This window comes from Bacillus rossius, chromosome 3, assembly GCF_032445375.1.
Source record: "Bacillus rossius redtenbacheri isolate Brsri chromosome 3, Brsri_v3, whole genome shotgun sequence".
Classification (NCBI taxonomy): domain Eukaryota; kingdom Metazoa; phylum Arthropoda; class Insecta; order Phasmatodea; family Bacillidae; genus Bacillus; species Bacillus rossius.
The window spans coordinates 121211259-121234545 of NC_086332.1; the positions used below are offsets into that span (position 1 = coordinate 121211259).

General features: G+C 36.7%; 1 protein-coding gene across 1 annotated transcript in view; it reads left to right on the forward strand.

Moving 5' to 3' along the window:
* Positions 1-11637, forward strand: part of LOC134531206 (muscle-specific protein 300 kDa) — a 602384-nt gene extending 590747 nt beyond the window's left edge. The window contains exon 114 of the mRNA XM_063366862.1: positions 130-11637. Coding sequence (XP_063222932.1) covers positions 130-486 — 357 coding nt within the window. The 3' untranslated portion in view covers positions 487-11637. The remainder of the gene's footprint in view (positions 1-129) is intronic.
* The last annotated feature ends 11650 nt before the right edge of the window (positions 11638-23287 follow it).

Here is a 23287-nt window from a genome sequence, read left to right on the forward strand (position 1 = left end):
TAATCTGTATCATGATATTGAAATTTGATTTGAAAAATATGTTATCTTGTGGAATAATTTGATATTAGATTCAAATAGAATAGAAACTTGATTGGCGGAAGCATAGAGCGGTGGTGTTGGTTGCGGCAGGTGGTGGGCCGAGAGCTGGAGAGCCGCTGGGCCGACATCATGGCCCTGCGACAGCAGCTGCACAACCTGCCCACCAGCCTGCGGGTCTCCATGTCGCCCGTGCAGGTGGAGCGAGCCGTGTCGCAGGTGCAGGACGAGCACGCCGCGCTGGAGAAGCGCTGCCGCCGCCTGTGTGCGCTGCTGCAGGAGCGGCTGGCTCTGTGGCGCTCGTTCCAGCGCCAGCTCCAGGGCCTGCAGCAGTCGGTGCAGGAGGCAGACTTCATGATGGAGCTGCTGGCCGTGCACGGCTCCGTGGACTACGACCGCCTCGTCAAGGCCACCGAGCGCCTCCAGGTCAGTTCCTGGCATTACCTGTAGAGTTTAAATTACCCTTTCATAATAAACCATTTTGTTTAAAGGTTCTGTAAAAGTCCTCAATTTGGTTTACTAGGGTATTGATGTTACATCAATTATGATGGCAGTTGAGATTAATAGGAAACTCTAAAAGACCATAAATCTCTAAAATCTTGTGTCAGCATAGATTTTATGTATCACCAGGATCAGCAAAATATAACTGGTTAGTTGACTAATTTTTTGTATTTGGTTTTGTACATAGAGATGCACATACATGCCTTATACTTAAAATTGAATCGTAAATATTAAAAAGAAATATGTTCACGACTGCTGCACTACTGAGTTCATACCAATTATATAACAAGTGTTATTGTTTTCTAATTTTTTATGTTCATGATTATATGTACAGTCACAAACAAAATGCTTTGTTTACCATAAAGATCTTATAACTCAGATCGGCCTGGCTAAAAGACTAGCTAATTGGCAACATTCATAAACACTTCAAAAATTATAATTGAGAATGTTTGCCGAAAAATGTTTGTTCATATTTTTAATATAGATGTTAAGTACGACTTTTGTTAAGCAGGTTTTACTGAAGAAAAAGATTTAAAGTACTTTTACGTAGATTTATTTCTTAGATCTTTCACAGTACAAAACACAGTTTGCCATTACACTATGTTCACAACTGGTCCTCACAGTTCTCTAAGCAACACAAACAACTTTGCCTGCTCAAAAATTAAATGTTTGTTAATTTTGATGATGCCAAAAATGTCTTGATAAGAGAACTGGTGGGATGACACCACTGCCTCCAGCCACACACGGAGGAGGGAGTCACGTGACCTCACTGCACAATCACAACACATCTTTGACATAACAACCAATCACAACTCATTTCTTTTCATACAACACATTTAGAATTCCGTGCCTGCTATATGCATCTCTTTAGCCAAATGATAAACAATGTGGGAAATGCACGAGTTACACTTTTCCATCATAAGAATACAGACATAAACCTCATTACTGAAAAAAGTCCAGAAAAATTGGCCACCTGCTTCTCATCCTTTCTTCCACTCAAACAATACCTAATATTCTAAAAACATTATGGAAGCTTCTGAATAACTCCAAACATTAAATATAGGTATTAAAACAAAATTGAATGAAAAAAGTACTAAAAAATGCATTCACACATATTAACTTAGTAAGAAAAATAAGAACCAAAAAATTAGAGTTCAATGGCTTTTCTAAATAAAACATCTGAACACAATAATTATTTACAACAATATTAATAATTATAAAATACAAGTATAAAAACTAGTTCACTATATAATCAGCTGATTCTTCTGAATGAATAAATTATCATATTAATTCCTCATAATTACTTTTAATAGCTGGGAGAGCAGGCAGGGTCTTGCAGTGTTTCAATCTGTTACACTGAATTAAATGTGATGCAAAACTAGGCCTGTTCGAATATCAGTTTTTTTTAGTCAAATTGAATATCAATATCAAATTATTCACAAATACGAATATCAAATTTGAGTAGTAAGAATGAGAATTATAATTCCACTAAAAAAAATTTTCTTCATATTGTGTAACAATTTTGAAAAAATGGACAAATAATATTAAAGTGAACTGTTGGTTAAGTTAAGCCAGCTACAGAAATTGTATGAAAAATGTTTGTTAAAATTTTAAATTATTATTTTTAAAAAATTTATGCAGCTAACTTAACTTAACAAAACTTACAATTTTTAAAATTTTATTTAATTTCCCTTGTCCATATTTTTTGTGGACTTTATACATTGCTATAGAAGCACAATCCAGTGAAATGTCTTTAATGCTCACATTCGAGGCCATAGCCATGGCGAGTTAGTGATTTTGCCAGGAGGGCAATGGTCATGTGTCCACTACAGCCAATCTCACACAATCTTTAAACACACTTTACCAAATTGACTAATCTGGGTACAAGCTGCATGTATGAAAAAAATGTTTACATTATGTGACATAGCATAACTCCTGCCCTCTGCTAATAATATTTTTTACTAATTTGCATAATAGTTCATAATTAATTTGTAATCATGTTTCTTTCATTATGCATAGGCATTTAAAGTATTTTCATTGTTCTAAAGTAAGTATTAATTAATCATTATTAATTTTGGTTAGGTTTTTGTTGCAGTTTCAGATACATATTTTCTTTATTATTTTATTTTTCTATGGTTTTATTCTGGTGCTTTAAAACACGTGTTTCATTAGTACAAACTTCAAAGTTCCAGGAGGTTTAAAAAGAAAGGAAGATTGCAATGGGACATTCTTGCACCCTGAAGTATTTTTTTTTTTTTTGTATTTAAGACATGTAATGCTAAAAAACTCACCACGTAGGGGCATGACTATGCAGCAATAGCCCAGGTGGTTTGCTGGATGCTTTTCAGCCACCCAATCAGAACAAACCATGAGGTGATGTGATGTGATGTGAATACTTTTTGCAACACATCTTCCCTATATGGTCATGTATCTGGTTTTGTTTTTATATTGGTCAGGGTAACCATGGGGTTGCCTCCCTTTGTTTCTAACTTTGTAAAGTAAGGTAACTGAATGGTGCAAGTCAGTTGTCGCTCTAGTGTCGCCGCATGCTGTCGTGTCGGCAGCAACTCGTAAACATATCATGAGAAATACATGAAATGACGAAATGACAATGTAACACTTGTTGGTCAGGACCTGGCCGAGTATCAATCCTTTTTTTTTTTTTTGTTGTATTTTTGGAATTAATTTTAATATTTGATCCCAGGCGTCGGCATCGACCCAGATGACCGTTGTTGTCTCCCCTCCCCCAACCCCCCCTCTTTCTCTCTTCCGGGATAATTTCGTGGGTGGATGTACTTAGTTAAGTAATCTTACCTAAGGACTTAAATTTTTATATATCGAGCGACATGACGTTCAAATGGAACTGTGATTGGTATGTAGTGTAAACTAGTTTTGTCAGTATGTAACCAGACAAGTTTAAGAACTTTCTTACTTGGAGAAATAAAAACTTTTCCAATTAAAAATTTTTGATCATTAGTCTGTTATTGGAACCACGTGTAATTTTTTTTTTTTTTTAAAGAAAATATTAAACAAAGGAAGTTTAAATGTTTTTAATTTTTCTAAATAAAATAACTTTTCCAAGTAAGGTAGTTTGGTTAAAAAAGGAACTTAAAAATAATCTTAAAGTTTATGCATACAAACATTAAGTTTTCAAGTAATTTGTTACTATTTTGGGTTGTTTTTCCAGGCCAACCTGGAATTTAACTATGTTTATATGTGTGTGTGTGTGTTTGTGTATATACAAAACCAGGCCTGTCTCTTCTGTCTCTATCTAATTCTGATGATAAATTAGTCCTTCTAACTCTCTCGTACTTCATAGTATCACCATCCCCCCCTTCTCTCTCTCTCTCTTTTTCTTTTTCTCTCTCTATCTCTAACTCTCTCTCTCTCTCTCTCTCTCTCTCTCTCTCTCTCTCTCTCTATATATATATATATATATATAAAACTACCTCTGAAACATATATTCAGCCATTTACATTGAAACAGAAAACCTTTTTAATCACTGAATGTTCAGAAGACATAATAAAAATATTTGTGTCTTTTTTTTTTATGAGCAGAAAAACAAAAATGTTTCCTGTAGGCTAAGGGGACCTTTGGAACTTGTTGCTCAAAAAGCAATCCGGCATAAATACTGATGTGAACCAATAACAAAATTTCGAACAATTCTAATAAAGTATACAGCCTTTCATTTAAAAGCAAGGCTTTATAGGTTTGCTGACTTGTCAGTGCGACCTGAATCGAACAAGTGTATGTCGTCTTTTATGCTAGGATTAGTTTAGGGCAGTCTTAACTTTATTTTGTTTTGTTTAAAAATGTTGTTATAACTAACAAATTGACCCATGGTAGTTAATAGATAATAAGTACGAAAGCATGTAGGTACATAATGTTATATTTTATTAGCCATATTTATGCAGATAAATATGTATGTGAGACATTGTGTTACTTTCTTAAACATTTTAGTATACCACCATAAGCTACTCATATGTGTAACTTCCACCCGCTAATATTTTACCTACGTACCATTTTTGAATGAGTTGATTAGCTGCATTACATATTTGCACTAGCATAAAGAAACAGGATTATATAAGACAGTTTCTTTCAGATAGCACTGTTTTTGTGTCTTTATGGAATATCATGTTAATCTATGCAGGTGACAGGTTAGGTGAGATTTTGTGGCCATTTTTACTCAACAAAAAGAAAAGAATATTTTCAGGAAGTGCATCTTGTGTTTATACATGCCATTCTACCATTAGCCTTGGTAACTCGGACATGCAAAGTGGTGTAAAGAGCCAGAGGCAACTGCAAGTAAGAAACGACTGGCACGGCTTCCCACCTTTACACCCTGACATGTTTTTGCAGTTTGTAGCCGTGTCTTTGTGGTTGCAGACGGTTTCCCTCATGAAGCCTCATTAACATGCCATTGGACAGAAGCTATGACTGTTCTTGTGTTAACAGAGTTTCAACCCAGACAGTTTCTGTGTTGAGTTAACAATCATATGTCTTTTAATGCCCAATTTCCATTGCCAACTTTATTTTAAATACTAAAATAAAGGTCATTATAAACAATTATAAAATTGTAACATAAATAACATAAGGACATTAAATGAAAGGATGTATTCATAGCAAGTTCAGATTGTTTATATACAGTTTGTCCATAAAAGAATGTTCCAGTTATAAATTTTAATAGTATCAACTGTAATCATTGTAGAGTTTTGGTTCAAGGTCACAATAAGAGAGTAACTTAAACAGCTTTAGATAAGCGTATGTATGAGTACTGCTTTGTTGTTTTCTCTCTTGCAGCACCACCTACGCATAATGGCAACTCCTGAGCGTAAAGCATTTTGTGTTCTGCAATTCGCTAGAAGTGAATCTGTAATTTCAGAACAGAGTCCCACCCTATTGGAATCTTTTTGTACGAGAGTAGCTGAACGTCAAAGCATTGTGTTGGTCATAATGGTTGAGATGGCAAAGCTCTTTTTCCCTGGCCTCCATGTTCACCTGACTTAATGCCATGCAATTTTTTTCTTTGGAGCTTTATATAAGATTGTGTTTATGTTCCGACAACCTAATGATTTCCCATAGTTGAGACACAATTGAAGAGGCTATTCCTTCCATTACTCCGGACTTTTTAACCAAAGTGTGGTAAGAATTGGACTAGTTGGATGTGTGCCGTATAACTAAAGGTGCACATATTAAAAATTTGTAAGAAAAACTAGGTTAGTTTACCTTCAATTTTATGTATGATTCATTGTAAATAGTCTAAATTAAACTGTTAAAATATACCATTGAAACTGGGACATTCTTTTATGGACATCTTGTATCATTCAATAAATAATAAAGTATGGAAACTAGCATTTAACAATCAAAAAATAACAATTATCAATAGATTGGACATAAATTTCAAAACAAGAAAATAAAGCCACATTACCATTGAGACACAGAAAATAACACTAGGATTTGCTTTTTTCTTCAAGTAAGACACTGGATGCAGAACATAATTTGCATTTGACTCAAGATGAGTAAAAATAAATCTGTTATTTGGAGTTATGTTTGGCATTGAAAACCGTAAATAATGATACATTTCTGTAATTCACAATGGACGGTGCTTAAATTTTAATGATATTGTGTGCTCATTTATTTGTACTCTCCAAAACACTTCTCAAATTTCTAAATTAGAGTTAGCCGTCTGATGATATTTGTTAAAGAAAAACTTATTTTGTACCTATGTCTGTGTTACTGTGATACTAACAAAATTTTGATAGTTGTACCCCAAAAAGCAGGGTGGTGTTGTAGTTCCAATTGTCATATCACTCCTTTCCCAACAAAATACTTAACACACAGTAACTTTTTTAGTACAGGAACACTGTACACTAGAACCCTGATTTTGCATACGCTCACAGTTCCATGGATTGCATTCATAAAATCACTACCTTGGTAAAATCGGGGTTTGCCCATTTTGACACCCTCTCCACCACTGTAGAAAAATATTGTTGTAGCAAACATTAAAAAATATCTACTGGATGTTACAGCGTATCATGCGGTGTAATTGTGCTTGCCTTTCATACACACTGTTATTCCTACGATCATGTGAATAGTGACTCTCCCAGTTGTGAACAGCATGTGGAATGTTAATACTAATAACAGCTCATATTTTTTATAGGTCTACACATTTTAGACATTTCTCACGTAAAGTGGAAAAGTGAACTAATATGTATTTGGCCTCCTTTCTCAGGTTATTTTACCATCACTTATACTTTTCTCCTCTCCTCTTTTGTTAATTCCGCCAAAAGACATCCCAGTATCCATTCTCTATGGGAGAGATCAGACGGGTGACAAAAGCAACAGAAGTACTACTGGTTGCCCAGGGAAACCCTTGTGGTTGGTGACGCCTCAGGATGCTGTGCAGTGTGGGCAACCAGTTTTCCACTGAGCCCTCGGGAACAGAATTAGGGGTGACCGGGGGTAGTTGTCACAGGGCAAGTTGTCAAACTATTTATGTAGACGTTTCTAGTGAATATAATTTATATATTTTCATCCACAGGTTACAAGAGTCACTATCTAATATGTACTATCTAACGGACGTAAAATTATTTAAATGCCGACCGCAGCTTTTCTTTCTTCAGAATAACCATTTTTGTGTATATGATATGTAATTGCGAGTAAAAATATTCTGTATACTTAATCAGTCACTGTGCACTTTCCTTGATATAGGTTAAGAAATTGATCTACATATTCTTATTCCATAAACCTTTTGCTTTAAAATAATGTACATAAATGCTACTTACTCACTAGAAAAACTTTAGATAGTGTTGCAAAATAAAATAATTATGGTACTCTGGGACACGTTGTCACAGGGATCGACGGACTAGTTAACTCTGTGACAACTTGCCCCATATGGAGAAGAAATGTTAAATAGCTTACTGACTTTATAAAATAAAAATGTTTGCATTGTTTTATAATGTGTTAGGGATAAGTATCCAACTCATCTTTCATAAATTGGCTCATGACAATGGCCAACGACTTACGTCAGGGGCTTTTTTGAAATCGTAATATAACAATAAATTCAACAATAAGATTGTATGTAATGTTATCCATTCACAAAACAATAAGTTTCAATTTTTAAGTTTTAGGCATTTAACACTTATTTTGAATTCTTTTGCTACAAGAAATACATAAATATTAATTTTCTAGAAATAAGCATATCCCATTTATTCGTTTTCCAACGTATTAATTCTAAACAGCATTTCATAAGGGATGTTCCATCAGGATGTCAAGGAACAGCAAATCAATCTGGTTGGATGAAAAAAGAAAATGGAAAATGTCCTGGATTTCATTCAACATTTTGTTGCAAATGTTAAGTGTATAAAACTAAATCCCAACCTCCTCCTACTCGATAATCATGGTTCTCATCTTTCTATCTCAACTCTGGATTATGCTAAAGAAAATGGCATTGTTGTGCTATCTTTTCCACCCCAATGTTCTCACAAACCCCACCCTCTTGATCGAAGTGTGTTTGGGCCTCTGATAAAGTTGGTTAACACTGCTTGACATTCGTAGTTTATAAACCACCCTAGATCAACTCTAAGCATATACAAATATGATATTCCATCAATAATTTCCACAGCACTTCTGCAGGCTATCACTGCAAGCAATATATCATCAGGATTCAAAATGACTGGGATCTTTCCATCCAAACCATTTCTGATGTAGAAATCCTTCCTAGATATTCCACAGGAAGGCAGAATCCAAATGGAACAACTACAGAACCAAATACAAGGAATTCTGAGTCCCTTCTTCTAGTGCCGTTAAGATTCAGGGTTGGATAATTCCGTATCTCCTGATTTTTCTACAAATTCTTCAACATCATTCTCACCGAAACATGTCTGACTATTTCCCAAGGTTGGAGAAAGAAAAAAACTGTCCCTAAAGAAAAACAAGGAAATCCAACTACCCTGACTGACACTCAAGTAAAAGATGCATTGGATGCTGAAAAAAATCCCTTTTAGCACAGCCTGCAGGCGTAGGTAGATTTTGAAGTACCTATTTCTTCTGGAAATGTTTTGGAAACTTTTATAAACTCCTGGAACTTTTTCAGAACTTGTTGTGGTTCCGGAGGGTGTGAATCGTAAACGGTCGTGAATTTGGGCGCCATCGTATGAGGGCACACGGACCCAGCAGAGACTCGTCTCAGGGTGTGATATCGCCTGTGTGGGGAACGAGATTCGGTCCCTCCTAGCCTCCAATTATCGCACAGACCTGGCACGCACTCAGCGTCGAGCATGCTTACACATGACGAAAATGGTTGCACACTCCAGTGGGCTCTTAAAGTGACCCACACGCCTGATACCTGGGAGAGCTGGCACGTGGGCAGTAAATAACACAGTGAACTCAGTACGGTTTTTTATTATACTTTGACGTCAGGTTGCATACACAGTACCCACGGCACGAACTGAGCTAGGCAAGAGCCGGGCCACGCGGTGGTCGCTGTCTGGCAAAGTCCCGTTAAGGGTTAAAAAAAAAAATAGAATTTGAGCAGTCTGCCGGCCGTGGCCAGTTCCGAGGATAATATTAAATTGATTGAGTTTGAATAACATTAACAGATCTAAGTACAGTTGGGCGATGCAAATGGATGAAGTCCCCGGGGTATGTATGCATCTCACCTCGACCGTTGCTAGTTGCAGACGGCCGGAAGGGTGCGCTCCCACCAGCAACGTGCTGTTTCCTACCAAACCACAGAACTATTACACTAGTTTAGTTATGTACTGCAGGTGAACAAGGAAAGCACTCTTAAAATACTAATTTAAAAAAATACATGCCCTTTCGTTACTTAGCTACATGCGAACATACAGTTATTACTAAACTAACATATAAACAGGATCCAGGTTCGTTCAGTTCCAGTCCGCTATGGCGCCATTGTTGAATCGAAGCACTGAGCTTAAAACACCATCTTCCGGTAGTTCGTGGCGCGTTGTTTGAAAACACGCGACTACGTTCTTCTGTAATTACATACCGGGAAGGAACGGGTGAAGGTCAAGGAAGGGAGTTTAGTCCAACCAGGCTTATGGGGTGAAACCCCGGTCGTAGTCAAACTTAATGTACATATCATCCTATATCTTTGCCAATACATATTAAAAAAAATTATTATTAATTTTCTCATATTCCATGCTGTGAAAATATTTTTAATGTTTTTAACTTAATAACTTAATGCATCCAGCATTGAATGTCTTAAATTTAATATTATGCCTACTAAGGTAGTTATGCAATTATTTTTCAACTTCAAACACTAGTTTGCATCTTTTTTCACTAGTATGTGGATGTATAAAAATGTTTTTGGACAATGGTTTAAGGTAATATTAAGAAGGTTATTAATAAATTTTGACGAATTTTATACTAACAAAGTTTTAATATTTTAAAATTTAAACCCAGTTTTTACGGTAATTATAATAGTTCTGATAGTGACATTTGGTCTTTCTACCCTTATTATTTCCACCCCTTGCAATAATGATTTGTGATAAAAAATTTACTATGAACAAAAGTTTTCATCAATATTTAAAAAGTTAAACAAAAATAAACATAAATTCAATAGAGTACATTGCAGGGAGGTTTTATTTCTTTTCTTATTTCAACCCCAGGTATTTTCAACATTTTGCAGTAATGGTTTGTATTATCAAAAATATTTTAGGTAAAAATTATAATATTTACAAACAATTTGAATGGATTTGATAGTGTACCTACTAAGGGAGTTATGAATTTCTTTTAAATTCTACCCTTCATTCTTTTCAACCCCTTGCAGCGATGGTTCATCTAATAAAAAAATTGTCATGAGAGCTTCACTCATGCAGCTGCATCGTCTGATACAGATACATTCTGTTTAGTGTGGGAAGAACCTTTCAGACAAATTGTTCCACGTGAAGAATGGGAAGGTTTATTCACCATCAAATTTGATCTCATGAAAAGTGTACACATAAGAGTAACTCACAACTTTTCTATTTTGTGTACCCAAGGGCGCCCATATGATAATTTGTAGGGGGGGGCCAGACTTAGGGGTATGAAGTATTTTTAATCTTTTGGAAGACTTAACTGCGGCTTGTTACTAGCCATAAAATAGTTCCAGTTCTGACCCTGTTAAAATTTTTTGTCCTGTTACTAAAATACTAGACCACAGTACTCATTCGCCATAAAAAAAAATCTTTATTGGCTACTTTATTAATTAAATATTAACTATTTTATTGAAACAAATGAATTTTTAGCATTAAAAATGCAGGAATACAGTCCTTAAACTTTTACAGCGTCTCGGGTACACGGATATCAAGAATACAGTCCTTCAACTAATTGCTCTCTTTACCCCTAAATAAATGTCGCGTACAAATTAAATTAAAATAATTATAAAGTTGAAAACGTGTTGGTCAAAAGATTCAACTTTGGGAGAGAAACGATTTAAATATGTTATCACAGTCAGAAAACAGTTGTTTTTAAATGTAACACCTGAAATACGCTTATAATTATAGTCAAAAATTGTTTCACAATTAAATGAATATTACTATGTTTCGATATGAATCATAATTGCTTATCATTTAGAATTAGCACAGATGGATTCAGTAGTCGAGGACTATAAGTTTATTAAGTGATAGTAAAGCGCAGAAAAAATTAGTTTATTATTAAACTAGACAATTTAACCAAACAGTATTTATTTAGAGGTTAAGGAATTAAGTGACACCAAAACCAATGAAAATAATCGAAAATTTCTAAATGCTGACATAACTCATAATCAGCTTTACACAGAAGAGTTTAGTTCAGCGCAATTAATCCACACAAAACAACTGGACAATATGTCGACGCGTATTTTAAGAATATAAGAAGATCCACATCGCAGTATAATTTTTTTTCGTGTCGTGTGGTGCGGGCCCATAGGCTACAGCCTAGATAGCCTGCGCGTAAATACGGCCCTGATAAACCCTTAAATAACATGTTCAGTACTTAACTTCAGAATTAAGAGTACATTAGAACCTCGATTTTACGGAGCCCGGACTCAACGAAGCCGGGTTTTTACGAATACATTTTTCAGGAACCAACTAAAATTCGGAAATTTTGACACCAAAATATATTTAATAAAAATTAAAAAAACACTATGAAAACATATAAAAATATTAATTTTTTATGCACAGCGTATTCATATTTTAAAGCTAATACAACAGCCATTTACCGTTAGTGAATATTGTATAAGTTATTGCGGCATCAAACTCAAAATCGAAAAGAAAAAATGGACTAGTTACACTTTATTTGTCGCAAAGTTTGAAATTTCTTCGATTGAAAAATTATGTCAAGGCCGTAAAAATATATATTTTACCGCAAATGAACTATACTCAACATTACTTACTCATTCCAACATTTCCAGCTCGTGAGCATAGCAACTGAGCTTGAAACCTTGTGAAGCGTGAGAGAAAGAAACGATATTGAGTAGCTACTTCCTCTCCTTTCCGCTAATATCCAACAACCCATGCCATTAGGCATTATCTTGACATGTGTCGCATTCATTACCTTCGCTGCATCGGTTTCCCAGTAAAAAACGCTCAAAAATGGTATAACTGACAGCAAGTAGACGTGACGAGCGAATTTTCAACTAAGTTTTTTTTAACTTACTATACAAACAAATAATTCCCTGTGGCTATCACAAATTCAAGGGCTTCTCGCACTAAAATGTACTGTGTTTTTAATGAATGTCTGTCGTTACAGAGCAGCGTTTTTCTTCACCAAATAAGCCTATGATTAGAGACAGTAAAAATTCGCGGATTCCTTTCAAGACAGGCTGGAATCCAAACTCATTTAGCTTAATGCTGCGTCAGTGATTGGACCGCAATTTACCTGAAGGACTCTAGGCCAATGGCAAAGACTCAACTAAAGAAGTATTGAATCATAAGAATCGCAATAAACAGGTGTCCCGAGTCGGTAGCCAATGACCAGGTGATAGTTGCCCGAGTACATAGAGAATCGTGGAGTCTATCCGAGTGGTCATTGAAACCGCGAATTTTTTCAGTCCCTACCTATGATCACTTTTATGAAACAGTACAGGTGTACACTGAACTGTGTGCTTGATCTCCTCGATTATGTTACTAAAAGTGCGTTCATTCATATTCTTCAAGCCTATCTGTTAAAGATTAACTGATAAATATGATAAGGTGAAGTCCATAAAAATGCAAGGCAGGGAATTCTTCCAGCTCATCAACCTAACCCTGGAAAGTCTCGTCTGTTTTCAGTTGTCTCTGGCAAGGAGTGAACAAGTTTGCAAACTCAAATATAAATTTATTTTAGTAGCACGCGTCTTACGAAAAGGAAAGATATCCAAGAAAGGCATGTCGGACAACCTACTGTCACCACACAAAAGTTAACATGATGCAATGCGTGGTGCAACTGTGTTTAGTCGCTGTGATGTCACTATGCAATGAGGCAAGTTGTGGAATGTTAAAAAAAAATAAGGGGAACGCAAGGGAGGGCAGAGGGCAGATGGCAGTCTTGTTTTTACTATTTAATATTATATATATTCCGTTCAATAAATTATAACATGTATCTTCACGGGGTGGGGTGTTTAAAATTTTATGAAGATAACGATTTTACGAATGCAATCCAAGCGACCGTGAGCGTACGTAAAATCGAGATTCTAGTGTAAATTGCTTACGAGTCTACTGAAGGTAGCGGAATCCTTATCCCTTTAAACACTTTTGAAGGGAAAAAGTGGTTTTCCTCAAATTCAAAATTCCAACATAAATTTTACGTTGTAGACTTTTCTGGACAATAATTCTTATTTGAGTAACTTTAAAGGTGTTAGCTTACCTTAAAAATTGTGAATAATCTGAACGGATGTGACGAATGAGGAAATCTAAGAAACACTACATAATAACACTTTCACTGATTTATTTACACTTAAGTTATTTATACTGACTGAATACACTAAACTAAATCTAGACCAGATGCATAAAACTGTAGACCTAAAGACTATTGAAAAATCTCTGTTTTGAGATGTTATTTGTGAACATACACATTATGACGAAAAAGTAGCAAAACATTTCGCCGTCTACAAGCACGTGTCAACTGTCGCGTCGTCTAAACTCTGACTGTTCTAAATCTGTTGTGTTGTGTTATCGCGTGAGCTTGGGTAGCATTACGAAGGGGAATGACTCGCCACGGGCGTTGCGCTTGAACAGCGTTTTCTCCCTGTACACAACACCTTATATCGCAGCGGAAGAAACTAATGCTTGAACTAACATAAAAAATGAAGCAGACATGTAAAAAACGATATACAATAATATCTTCGTGTTGAACCACTTCTACATAATACCGAATTTAAATAATTTTCTTTAAAGTAAAGCACCTGACTACACTATTTTTTTTCCTTCCCTGAAAGCTAGGGGGGGGCCACGGCCCCCCCCTGCCCCCGGGTATGGGCGCCCTTGTGTGTACCAATATTGTGAATCTGATTCCTCAGAATTAAGTGGTTAGCTTGAGTCAGTTATCTATTTAAAATATTTTGAATTTGTAATCAAAAATATTTTTTTCAATTTTAACAGATACTAATATATAACTAAAGACTGTTACAATTAAGTAAAAAATAGTTGTATAATTCATTGATATAACAAATTATTATGCAATATATTTTATTTTAACTGATTAATTTACTTTGTGACAAAAAGCCCTTCACTAAGTGACAACTTGCCCCAACATTGGGGTAAGTTGTCACAGTTGCTGATTGGCTTTGGGGAGTGAATATAATAACTTTAACTATGTGCTATTAATTTGTAATAAATTAAAATAATAGTAAAAGGTCTCTAAGTCGTTTGTAGTAACCACACCTGTGAACATTTTACCATTCATAAGCAGAAAAATAAAATTGGAATTTGTGACAACTAGCTCCGGTCTCCCCTACTTTCGCCGTAGATTTTATGGGTATTGATGTTATGGCGACATTTGAATCTATCTATTCATAGCTTTTGGAGGCCATAAATTTTAAACCCATTCTCAAGGCAAAAAAGTCGGCCTTCTGTAATATCATAGGCCCACGAACTAATACACCTTGTGCTCTGTGCTGTGTGAACCAATCTAACACTGCATTTTCCAAATCAGAAAAATCTGAACATTTAATTATTTTCGCCTTTACGTTACGAACATCCACCTGCACAGCATTGATGATCTAATACTTGCCGCTCCAGATCATAGACAGTGTCGACGCGGAGATCTTGTGACGTCTCGCTATTTCGGCTTTCAACACTTTATACCTTCTCAACTTCCTTAATTATTTCAAATTTATGTTGAGTTGTGAAAGTTTTTTTTTCTCCACTCATTTCGAGAAATGAAATGTCTAAACACGTAACCAAAAAACGTAAACCAGTCGTTAACAACGAACAGATGTAATCGAAACTTGAAATCCAAAAATAAATGCAAACATCAATTATAAACTATATCGTAAAATATATCTCAACTACAAACACCGAATAATGACTAAGTGACGCCCTTCATGGTAAAATAAAGGGTTTTAGGGTGGGGGTGTGATACGTTTCGTAGCTATGCGCCGGAAATTTTTAATGGAAGGAAGGGTGAGTACAGTTGATTTGTGATAAAATAAATATTTTTACTGCACTGCTAATTTTTTCCATTCAAGAAATGTATACGTTTCAGTGATTTCTCGGCAGAAATACTGCTGTGTGACTAATAAACAAATTGTATCACAATAACTTAGTATTTGCTGACGGTAAATGGCTGTCGCGTGGGCTTTAAAAATATTCATTTTACCGGGAATGGACTATACAACCTGGATTTTGTCGTACGCAGTGTGGGAGCATTTAAGGGCTGGGGGGGGGGGAGGATGACAGTTGCTCACGCAGAAGGTTTGCCCGTAGGGGAGGAAATGTTGGAATGATAAATTGCACGGGGGGGGGGGGGAGGAGGAGACAAGATGGTTCGTGTTTCTGGGAAGGATTGCCTTGAATACTAACAACGGGGAGGGAAAGGTAAATCATATGACGTCATTACGCCGCGAGTTTCGCATATTTAAACAGAATGTCCAATTTTTGTTCTTCTAGAAACATTAGTAAGAGTGGGTGTGTGTGTGCGTGGGTGCGTGCGTGGCCACCGCAGTGTTGATGATACAGCTATAGAGCATCCCACTCTTAGATTGCAGTGTGGAAGTAAATGGGCGCATTCTCTCTCTCTCTCTCTAACACACGCCGATTGCCGTTAGCACTGTCCTTGTTTCTTCCTGCGTTGTCAAATATTAAACGAAATTAAAATTTTAATTTTTGGACCAAGCTTTTTTCATATTGTATAGCATCGAAATACGCATCAGGCAATGCTTATTTTAAATACTTAACAATATTTTAAGTGTCCGAAAAAATTAAAAAAACATAACTTATTCCCTGCGAACTGTTTTGAAGTATTCCGATATGTTTCACATAAAAAAAAAACCTACATGTGTATTTCATTCAGATTTTTTTTATTAATAAATTAATGCCTTAGGACGCCACCGAACAAATGTTAAGACAAAAACTGTACAGGTTTCACTTAAATAATTTTTTTAATATATTGAAATGCATTTTCTCACATACTGACACATCAAAATGTTGACCAGCGGAAAAAAAATGTTTCAATTAAAGATATATGGGGGATGAGAGCGTGAAAAATGTTCACAATGAATTGAATTAGTTTTTAAAAGCAGCTCCATCTCAATTGCTTCTACAGTTTCCGTGGAAATAGCTGTTAAAGATGTGTCTTATCAGTACAAGAGCGCGCGCTGCCGTCGTAAAAGGAAACAGGGTCGTGTGTTTAGATAAGTGGGGTTCTGTCCTACAAGCAATTTCAAATACATGGCTTCCTTAGTCAACAAAAATATTTTAATCGATTCTTGAACATAATATGTAAAATGTAGGAAATAAATACGAAGGAATTTAATAGCGATCATGGTACAAAATTTTGAATTATTTTTCTATCCTTCTCAACACCAAGCATCTTATCAAACATTGTTTTAGACTAAGTTTTGGTATATAATTATGATATTTACAAACAATTTAATCAGATTTGATAATGTGTCTACTAAGGCAGTTACGTTTTTTTTTTTTCCGTTGAAAATTTTTTTCGAACCCATGCAGTTATGGCTGGTCGTATCAAAAATTTATTTAGAAAACATTTTTCGGCATTAGGTACTCCGAGTTATCATAAGTTAAAACTGATTCGATATTATTCATATTATGGGAGTTGTTGCGATTTTTCTGTTTTTCAAAAAATCTTCCCCATTTCGAACCAATTGTTCGGATTTTTCCCATAACTTACTCGACCGAGAATTTCCATTACCGTATTTTATTTATCTTTTTGGACATGAATTTTCCAAAAATACGGCATTTATCGGGCCCATGAAAATGTGATATATATATATATATATATATATATATATATATATATATATATATATATATATGGGATTTTTAGAACATAAAAGAAAACTATAAGAAATTTTGGTCTACAATAGGTAGTTTTTATTTTAAATTTACATAAAAGTGGCATTATTACAAATTTATATGTGTAATAGTATAAAATATTATAAATTACGATATGATTTCTTAAAATGCTTCTTGTTCGATCCGAATTACAAAGACACGCATCTCCTGAAATTCGTAATGTGTTAGATATTTGGCAAGAGCGCGCGCCACAAGCCGTGAGAGTGGGACGGGCTATAGCTAGCTCGGCGCCGGAAGCGTGTAGATACTGCGTCGAGGGCCAGCGGCTTCAGACTGACGCGCAGTTGTGGCTGCCCGGTGTCGGGACGATAGCAGTCGTGTCTTACAAATCATTCACATAGTTATTTTTGTTATATCTATCCGCGGCTGTTTGGATTTTGATGTTTCAACCATCACTCGGAGAATTTCTTCCGGAAGATTAATGTGTATAATACTGTTACGGTTTAATAATGTTGTGGGGAGAACTACTGGATTCGTAAGGGATAGCCCAATTAAGTTTTATTACACATGTTTATCGATTACTTTTATTTACATCACTAATAAATAATCTTACTTAAAAATGCCTAATCAGCCATTACTCGCACTTATAAATGTTTCTTCCGAAGTGACTCGGTGTATCAAGATACACAGTCCGCACTCCTCACTGGGCCGCACTGCTCGCGGAACTCTCGCCGCACCCGCGGCACTCGCCGACCCAAGAACTCCCGCGGAGCCCGGCGACGAGCGCAGCTGGGGCCAGTCGCGTCATCCCGCGCCGACCCGACGCCCGAAGCGTCGATAATAGCGTCGCTTCTCACGCCGCGGCCAGCGGAACCCAAGGCCGCTCAGTGATAGATAACAGCGCCGAGGCAGGACGATGCGCGGGAGGTAGCGATGACCCTTGTGATCCGGCCAGGCCTCGTGATACGCGCATGCGCCTGTAGCCTGGCAGGGCCGCCGGCCAGCTCCGAACCTGGCGCGCGCCGCGGTCTGGTCTCTCGCCTTCGTAAATATACATTGTAATACATTTTAAGGGCGGTAGAGAAATCTCAGTGTTTTGTGATCGAGTCGTAAAATTATGTTTTTAGTTTGCTTTCGCCGACTTTTACAGGACTGGTACATAACATTAATGTACTACAGAATTGTAGGTCTTAAAAAGGGCTACAGAAAAGTCTAAACAAATCTAATTGTGTTGTATCGCGAGGGAAAAGCTGGAAACATTGTGCAAATAAATATTTAGCTATGGACAGTACGTGTTAGTAGGTATATAATTTTTGAAAACACCGGACACCTACGAGGACTTGGTACTTGTATGTACTTATTAAATCTAATTGATGCCACATCAGTAGATCTCATCCGTGCTAAGCCGTAGCGGGTCGCCAGTTGTTAATAATTAGGCAGATCTTAATCTGTGTGTACATTCGTTTGAATTGACACGTGGCGTGTAGTACATGAATGAAACTACCCTAAACTTTATTTAACAAACTACTAAAACTCCAAAGCAACTCGAACATTGAAGTTTGTTTTATTAAAACAATGCCTTAGCCACCTCGGTCATTTATCGCCTGATAGAGGCAGCAAAGGTTGCACAACGCAGTGAATATTATTGATGTAAATGTTTATAACAGCAACTGAGGAGATGATTTCTTGAGAAGTAAAGGTAACGCCAGTTTAGCCTCCGTCCTGCAATCACAGGGAGGCGCTAAGGCGCGATCAAAACTGTGTCTACATTTTTTGAAGGAAAACTGATATTTTTGTTTTTAATATTACATAAAAATGGATAAATACGCTAAAAAATTTTTGCAATTGGAAAGAACATAGAAACTGATAGAATTCTTACTATTACACAACAAAGTTCAAAAGTAAATTTTAATTTTTGAGTTCATTGGGTGTAGTCATTCCAGTCGCAACCAAATGTCAAGTTTGTACCAGTATGTGGTGCAATGCACGTGCGCCAGCTGCCAGCTCTGCGCAGCGCCGGGCTCCCGTGCGCTCCGTCGCCCGCCGACACGCTCCGTATCTCTTAGCTAAAACAACACTACTTTTCCTCTTTTTCTCGAGTGGAACAAGTCTCTTCTGGAGTTTGTTTTTATGAGAACGTCCACATAAGTAGCATCTCCTGAGAATACGAAACAGCCAACATGTATAGTACTTTGTAGCACATCTCTTTCTGCGTATGGTATCCTTGTGTTGTCTGGATAGGTTCAGCTCAATTGCTCTCCAGTTATTCTTTATAACTTTGGAACGCACTGATATTCTGCGCGCTCTTTTTCAACTGAGCTTCTAGATTTTGTGTTGAAGCCTGGGCTTTGACAAGGTATTTAAATTACTTTGTGACAGTTGTACAGATTACTTTGTGACAGTTGTACAGCAGCTAACTTCGCACAGTGACAGATTTGTGCTAAGGTTGATGTCGTGATAACTTTCAACTACCTCAGATGCTCAATTTTTCTGCACTTTCAATCAGTTATGGCAACCATCTTGGATTATAGAACATTGCAACTTCGGTTACAGACATCATATTGAAAATCCGTATTTTAATGTTAGGAAAATAAAAAAAATTTTAAAATTTATAAAAAATTAATAAAAATGTAAATCATTCCGCCCACTTGGATTATGACATCTCGGCCGCCATATTGAAAATCCGTAAATATTAAGTAAATTTGGAAAAACAATATTAATCAATTTTAATAAAAAAAATATTTTAAAAAACGCACTTATGAAATGGAGTCCTTGGTTCGAACCCGGCGGGGTCATTCGATTGAAAATAGCGATAGAGCCTTCCTCAACAATAGCCACCGGCAGACTGACCTCCCACCACTAAGGCCAAGGTATATATATCGCCAGCTAGTATAAATTCACTTCCGCCATCTTGTTTTCATCTGCTGGAGGCCGACTTGTTTTCGTCCGCTAGAGTGCGCTGCTACGATATTAGTTTGGTTTTCACTCGATAGAGTGCATTAATTTTTAGTGCCGAGGTGCCCGTCATCTTGAATCGGACGCCATCTTGGAAATCAGTATTTCTATAGCTATAAATTCGGGATGAATTCCAAAATTCATAAAAAAAATCACTCTTTAATATACTGATCGACCCGATCGATTCCTGTCCTTGGTTCGGTACTTGACCAATGCGACAAAAAATATTTCAAGTAAAAAATATTAATTTCAATAAATATGGTGGAAAATCCTTAAAGAAGCTTAAATTAATATACTAGTACCATCCTCTAGTAAGTCGATGTTGACATATGACAGCCATCTTGGAAATTAGTAATTATTTAGCTATAAATTCGGGAATAATTCCAAAATTCATTTAAAAATCAGTCATTAATTTAATGATTAATTCGATCATAATCCGTCTATAGTTCGAAACTTTATTACTGCAAAAACATTCTAGACAAAAAAATACTTATTTAGTAATACATGTTCAGAATCGTAAACGTGCCATAAGTTCCTCTTAAACCAGCCTCCAGTACGCTGATATTACCGCCATCTTGAAAATTTGTTATTTATTGACTTAAATATTCGGAAAAAATTCCAAAATACATACGTCAAAAAAATCACTTATTAAATTAATGATTAACGCGATAGATTTAAGACATTGGTTTGATTCTCGGCCAGTATAAGGGTAACTAAAGCTTAAAATAAATTTTAAATTCTGTTTCCCATGACCTTTCGTGGAGTTTATTAATCATTCACTCAACGAAAAACAACTCTAGACCAAATATCTGTCCGACGAATTAAATATGTTGTCACGCTGCTTAACATGGAAGTCTATTATTTTATGAATGAAATGCATTCCAACCAGTTCATGTACATATAGGCCAAGTGTATTCGGACCACGATACCAGGGCATGTACAATGTCAGATGTATAGGAAAGACATTTACGAACTAAAAGATCTTCATAGATATATAATATAACATATTTCAAGCAGTCAAGACATGCATCGAACTGTCAGGCCTAAAGTATCGATACTCAATTACGGGTTATTAGACAAACGGAACATGTTTACATATAATAAAGGGCAAAGAATGCCTGAAAAATGTTTTATTATCAATACCAAGAGCAAGAGCTTTTGCACCAGTAAATATTCAGAGCTACTACAGATTTGACTGTGCACATTTAACGAAACGACATACAATCGAAAAAAAAGAACACAACACACACTGAACACACAGTACACACAATACGCGCACTGGACACCAGTACACACAGGACACACACATTACATGCAAATGGACACACAATACACAAACTGGACACATATTGGACAAACAACTGTGCACACTGTGCACACTGGACACACAGTACAACACTGAACACGCTGTTCACTCAATGAACACTCACAACCAGGGGCGCAACAACTAAATTTCCAAAAGGGGGGGGGGGGGGGCAATATACCTTTTTATAAAGAATCATCGATCCCCCCTATTGAAGCGGGGGGTCTCCCCCGGTAAAATTTGTATTTCAAGGTGGAAAATGGTGCTATTTAAGCAGTTTTATTATCTAAAAATTGATTACACAGCACTTTCTTTGCTCCCGTTTCCCCCCACTTAAAGGTTTCAGAGGGGAAGGCAAAATACCCTTGCCCCCCCCCCCCCCCGTTGTTGCGCCCCTGCTCACAACACACACAGTACACGCATTTGACTAAAAGGAACCACATTTGGACGAAAATTAAACTGTGTGTGATACGATCTCATCAGTAGGATACTATAATACAGACTTTACTACGTACATTTAACGAAAAGGACGTACATTTTCACGAACATTCAACTTAATAGGATGCAGTCGTCAATTAAAGATAGGATATAATGCTTCCAACAGTCTTTCGCTCCAAAAGTCACTGACTGAAAAAGTCTTTTGGTTCCAACAGTCTTTGGCTCCAACAGTTTTTGGCTACAAAAGTTTTTGTTCTTAAAAGTCTTTTGTCTCCAGCTGTCTTAGGCCTAGCTGCTATTAGACTATGAGGCTACGAAGCTACGAGACTACAGGACTATAAGACTACAACGCTTCAGCTGGCTACTAGGCTACTAGGCTACTAGGCTACAAGCCTACGAGGCTATTAGGCTACAAGTCTACGAGATAACGAAGCTTCGAGACTGCGAAGCTACGACACTACAGGACTACAAGTCTTCGAGGCTACAATCATACGAGGCTATGAGACTACATGGTTCTGTCTTTGACTTCATTCAGCTGCGAGAGTTAATTTATCTCATGCAAAAGAAATTGTTGCAAGTAATCGCTGAATTCCTTTTACTAGATCAGCACTTATATATTAAAATCAGGTGGAATTCAAACAAAATAAAAACATCCATTACTCACTAAAATAATATGCTTTGAGACAGCTGAGAATCACTATCTTGCAAGACGAACTTGCTTCTCCTTGATGTCTAGCGAAGCCTTCTTTCTCTTGCGACCGTTAGTGAGCATCACGCATCCCACATAAAAAAAATTTAACTCAACACAACACATGGTGACATTCGTTGGTAATAATCGGGACTAATTGCAACAAGTTCTTTTGTATGAGATAAATTAACTCTCGCAGCTGAATGGAGTCAAAGACAGTTAGAGCCATGTAGTCTCCTAGCCTCGTAGCTTTGTAATCGCGAAGCTTCGTACCTTGTAGACTTGTAGCCTAGTAGCCTTGTAGCCTTGTAGTCTCGTAGCCAAATAACAGTTGGGCCTACGACAGCTGGAACCAAAGACATTTGGAGACAAAGACAGCTGCAGCGAATAACTAGTGGAGTCAAAAGACTTTTAGGAGCCAAATACTTTTGGAGCCATTGGCATTTTGAGCGAGACAGTTGGAGTTAATTACTGTTGGAGACAAAATACTTTTCGAGTCGATGACTTTTGAAGCCAAAGACTTCCGTATCCAAAGACTGTTGGAGCCAAACACTGTTGGAGGCATTATATCCAATTGTTAATTGGCGATCGCATCCCACTGAGTCGAATGTTCGACAAAATGTACGTCCTTTTCGTTAAATGTACGTAGACAAGTCTGTATTATCGTATCCTACTGATGAAATCGTATCACACCAAGTTTAATTTTCGTCTAAACGTGCTTCCTTTCAGTCAAATGCGAGTCCTATGTGTGTTTTGTGTGTGTTTATTGTGTGTACTGTGTGTCTTTACCTGTACTGCGTGTCCATTGAGTGCCCATTGTGTACTGTGTGTTTACTCTGTGTTCAGTGTGTGTCAAATGTGTGTCCAGTGTGTAATGTTTGTTCATTGCATGTACTGTGTCCAATGTGTGTACTGTTTGTCCATTGC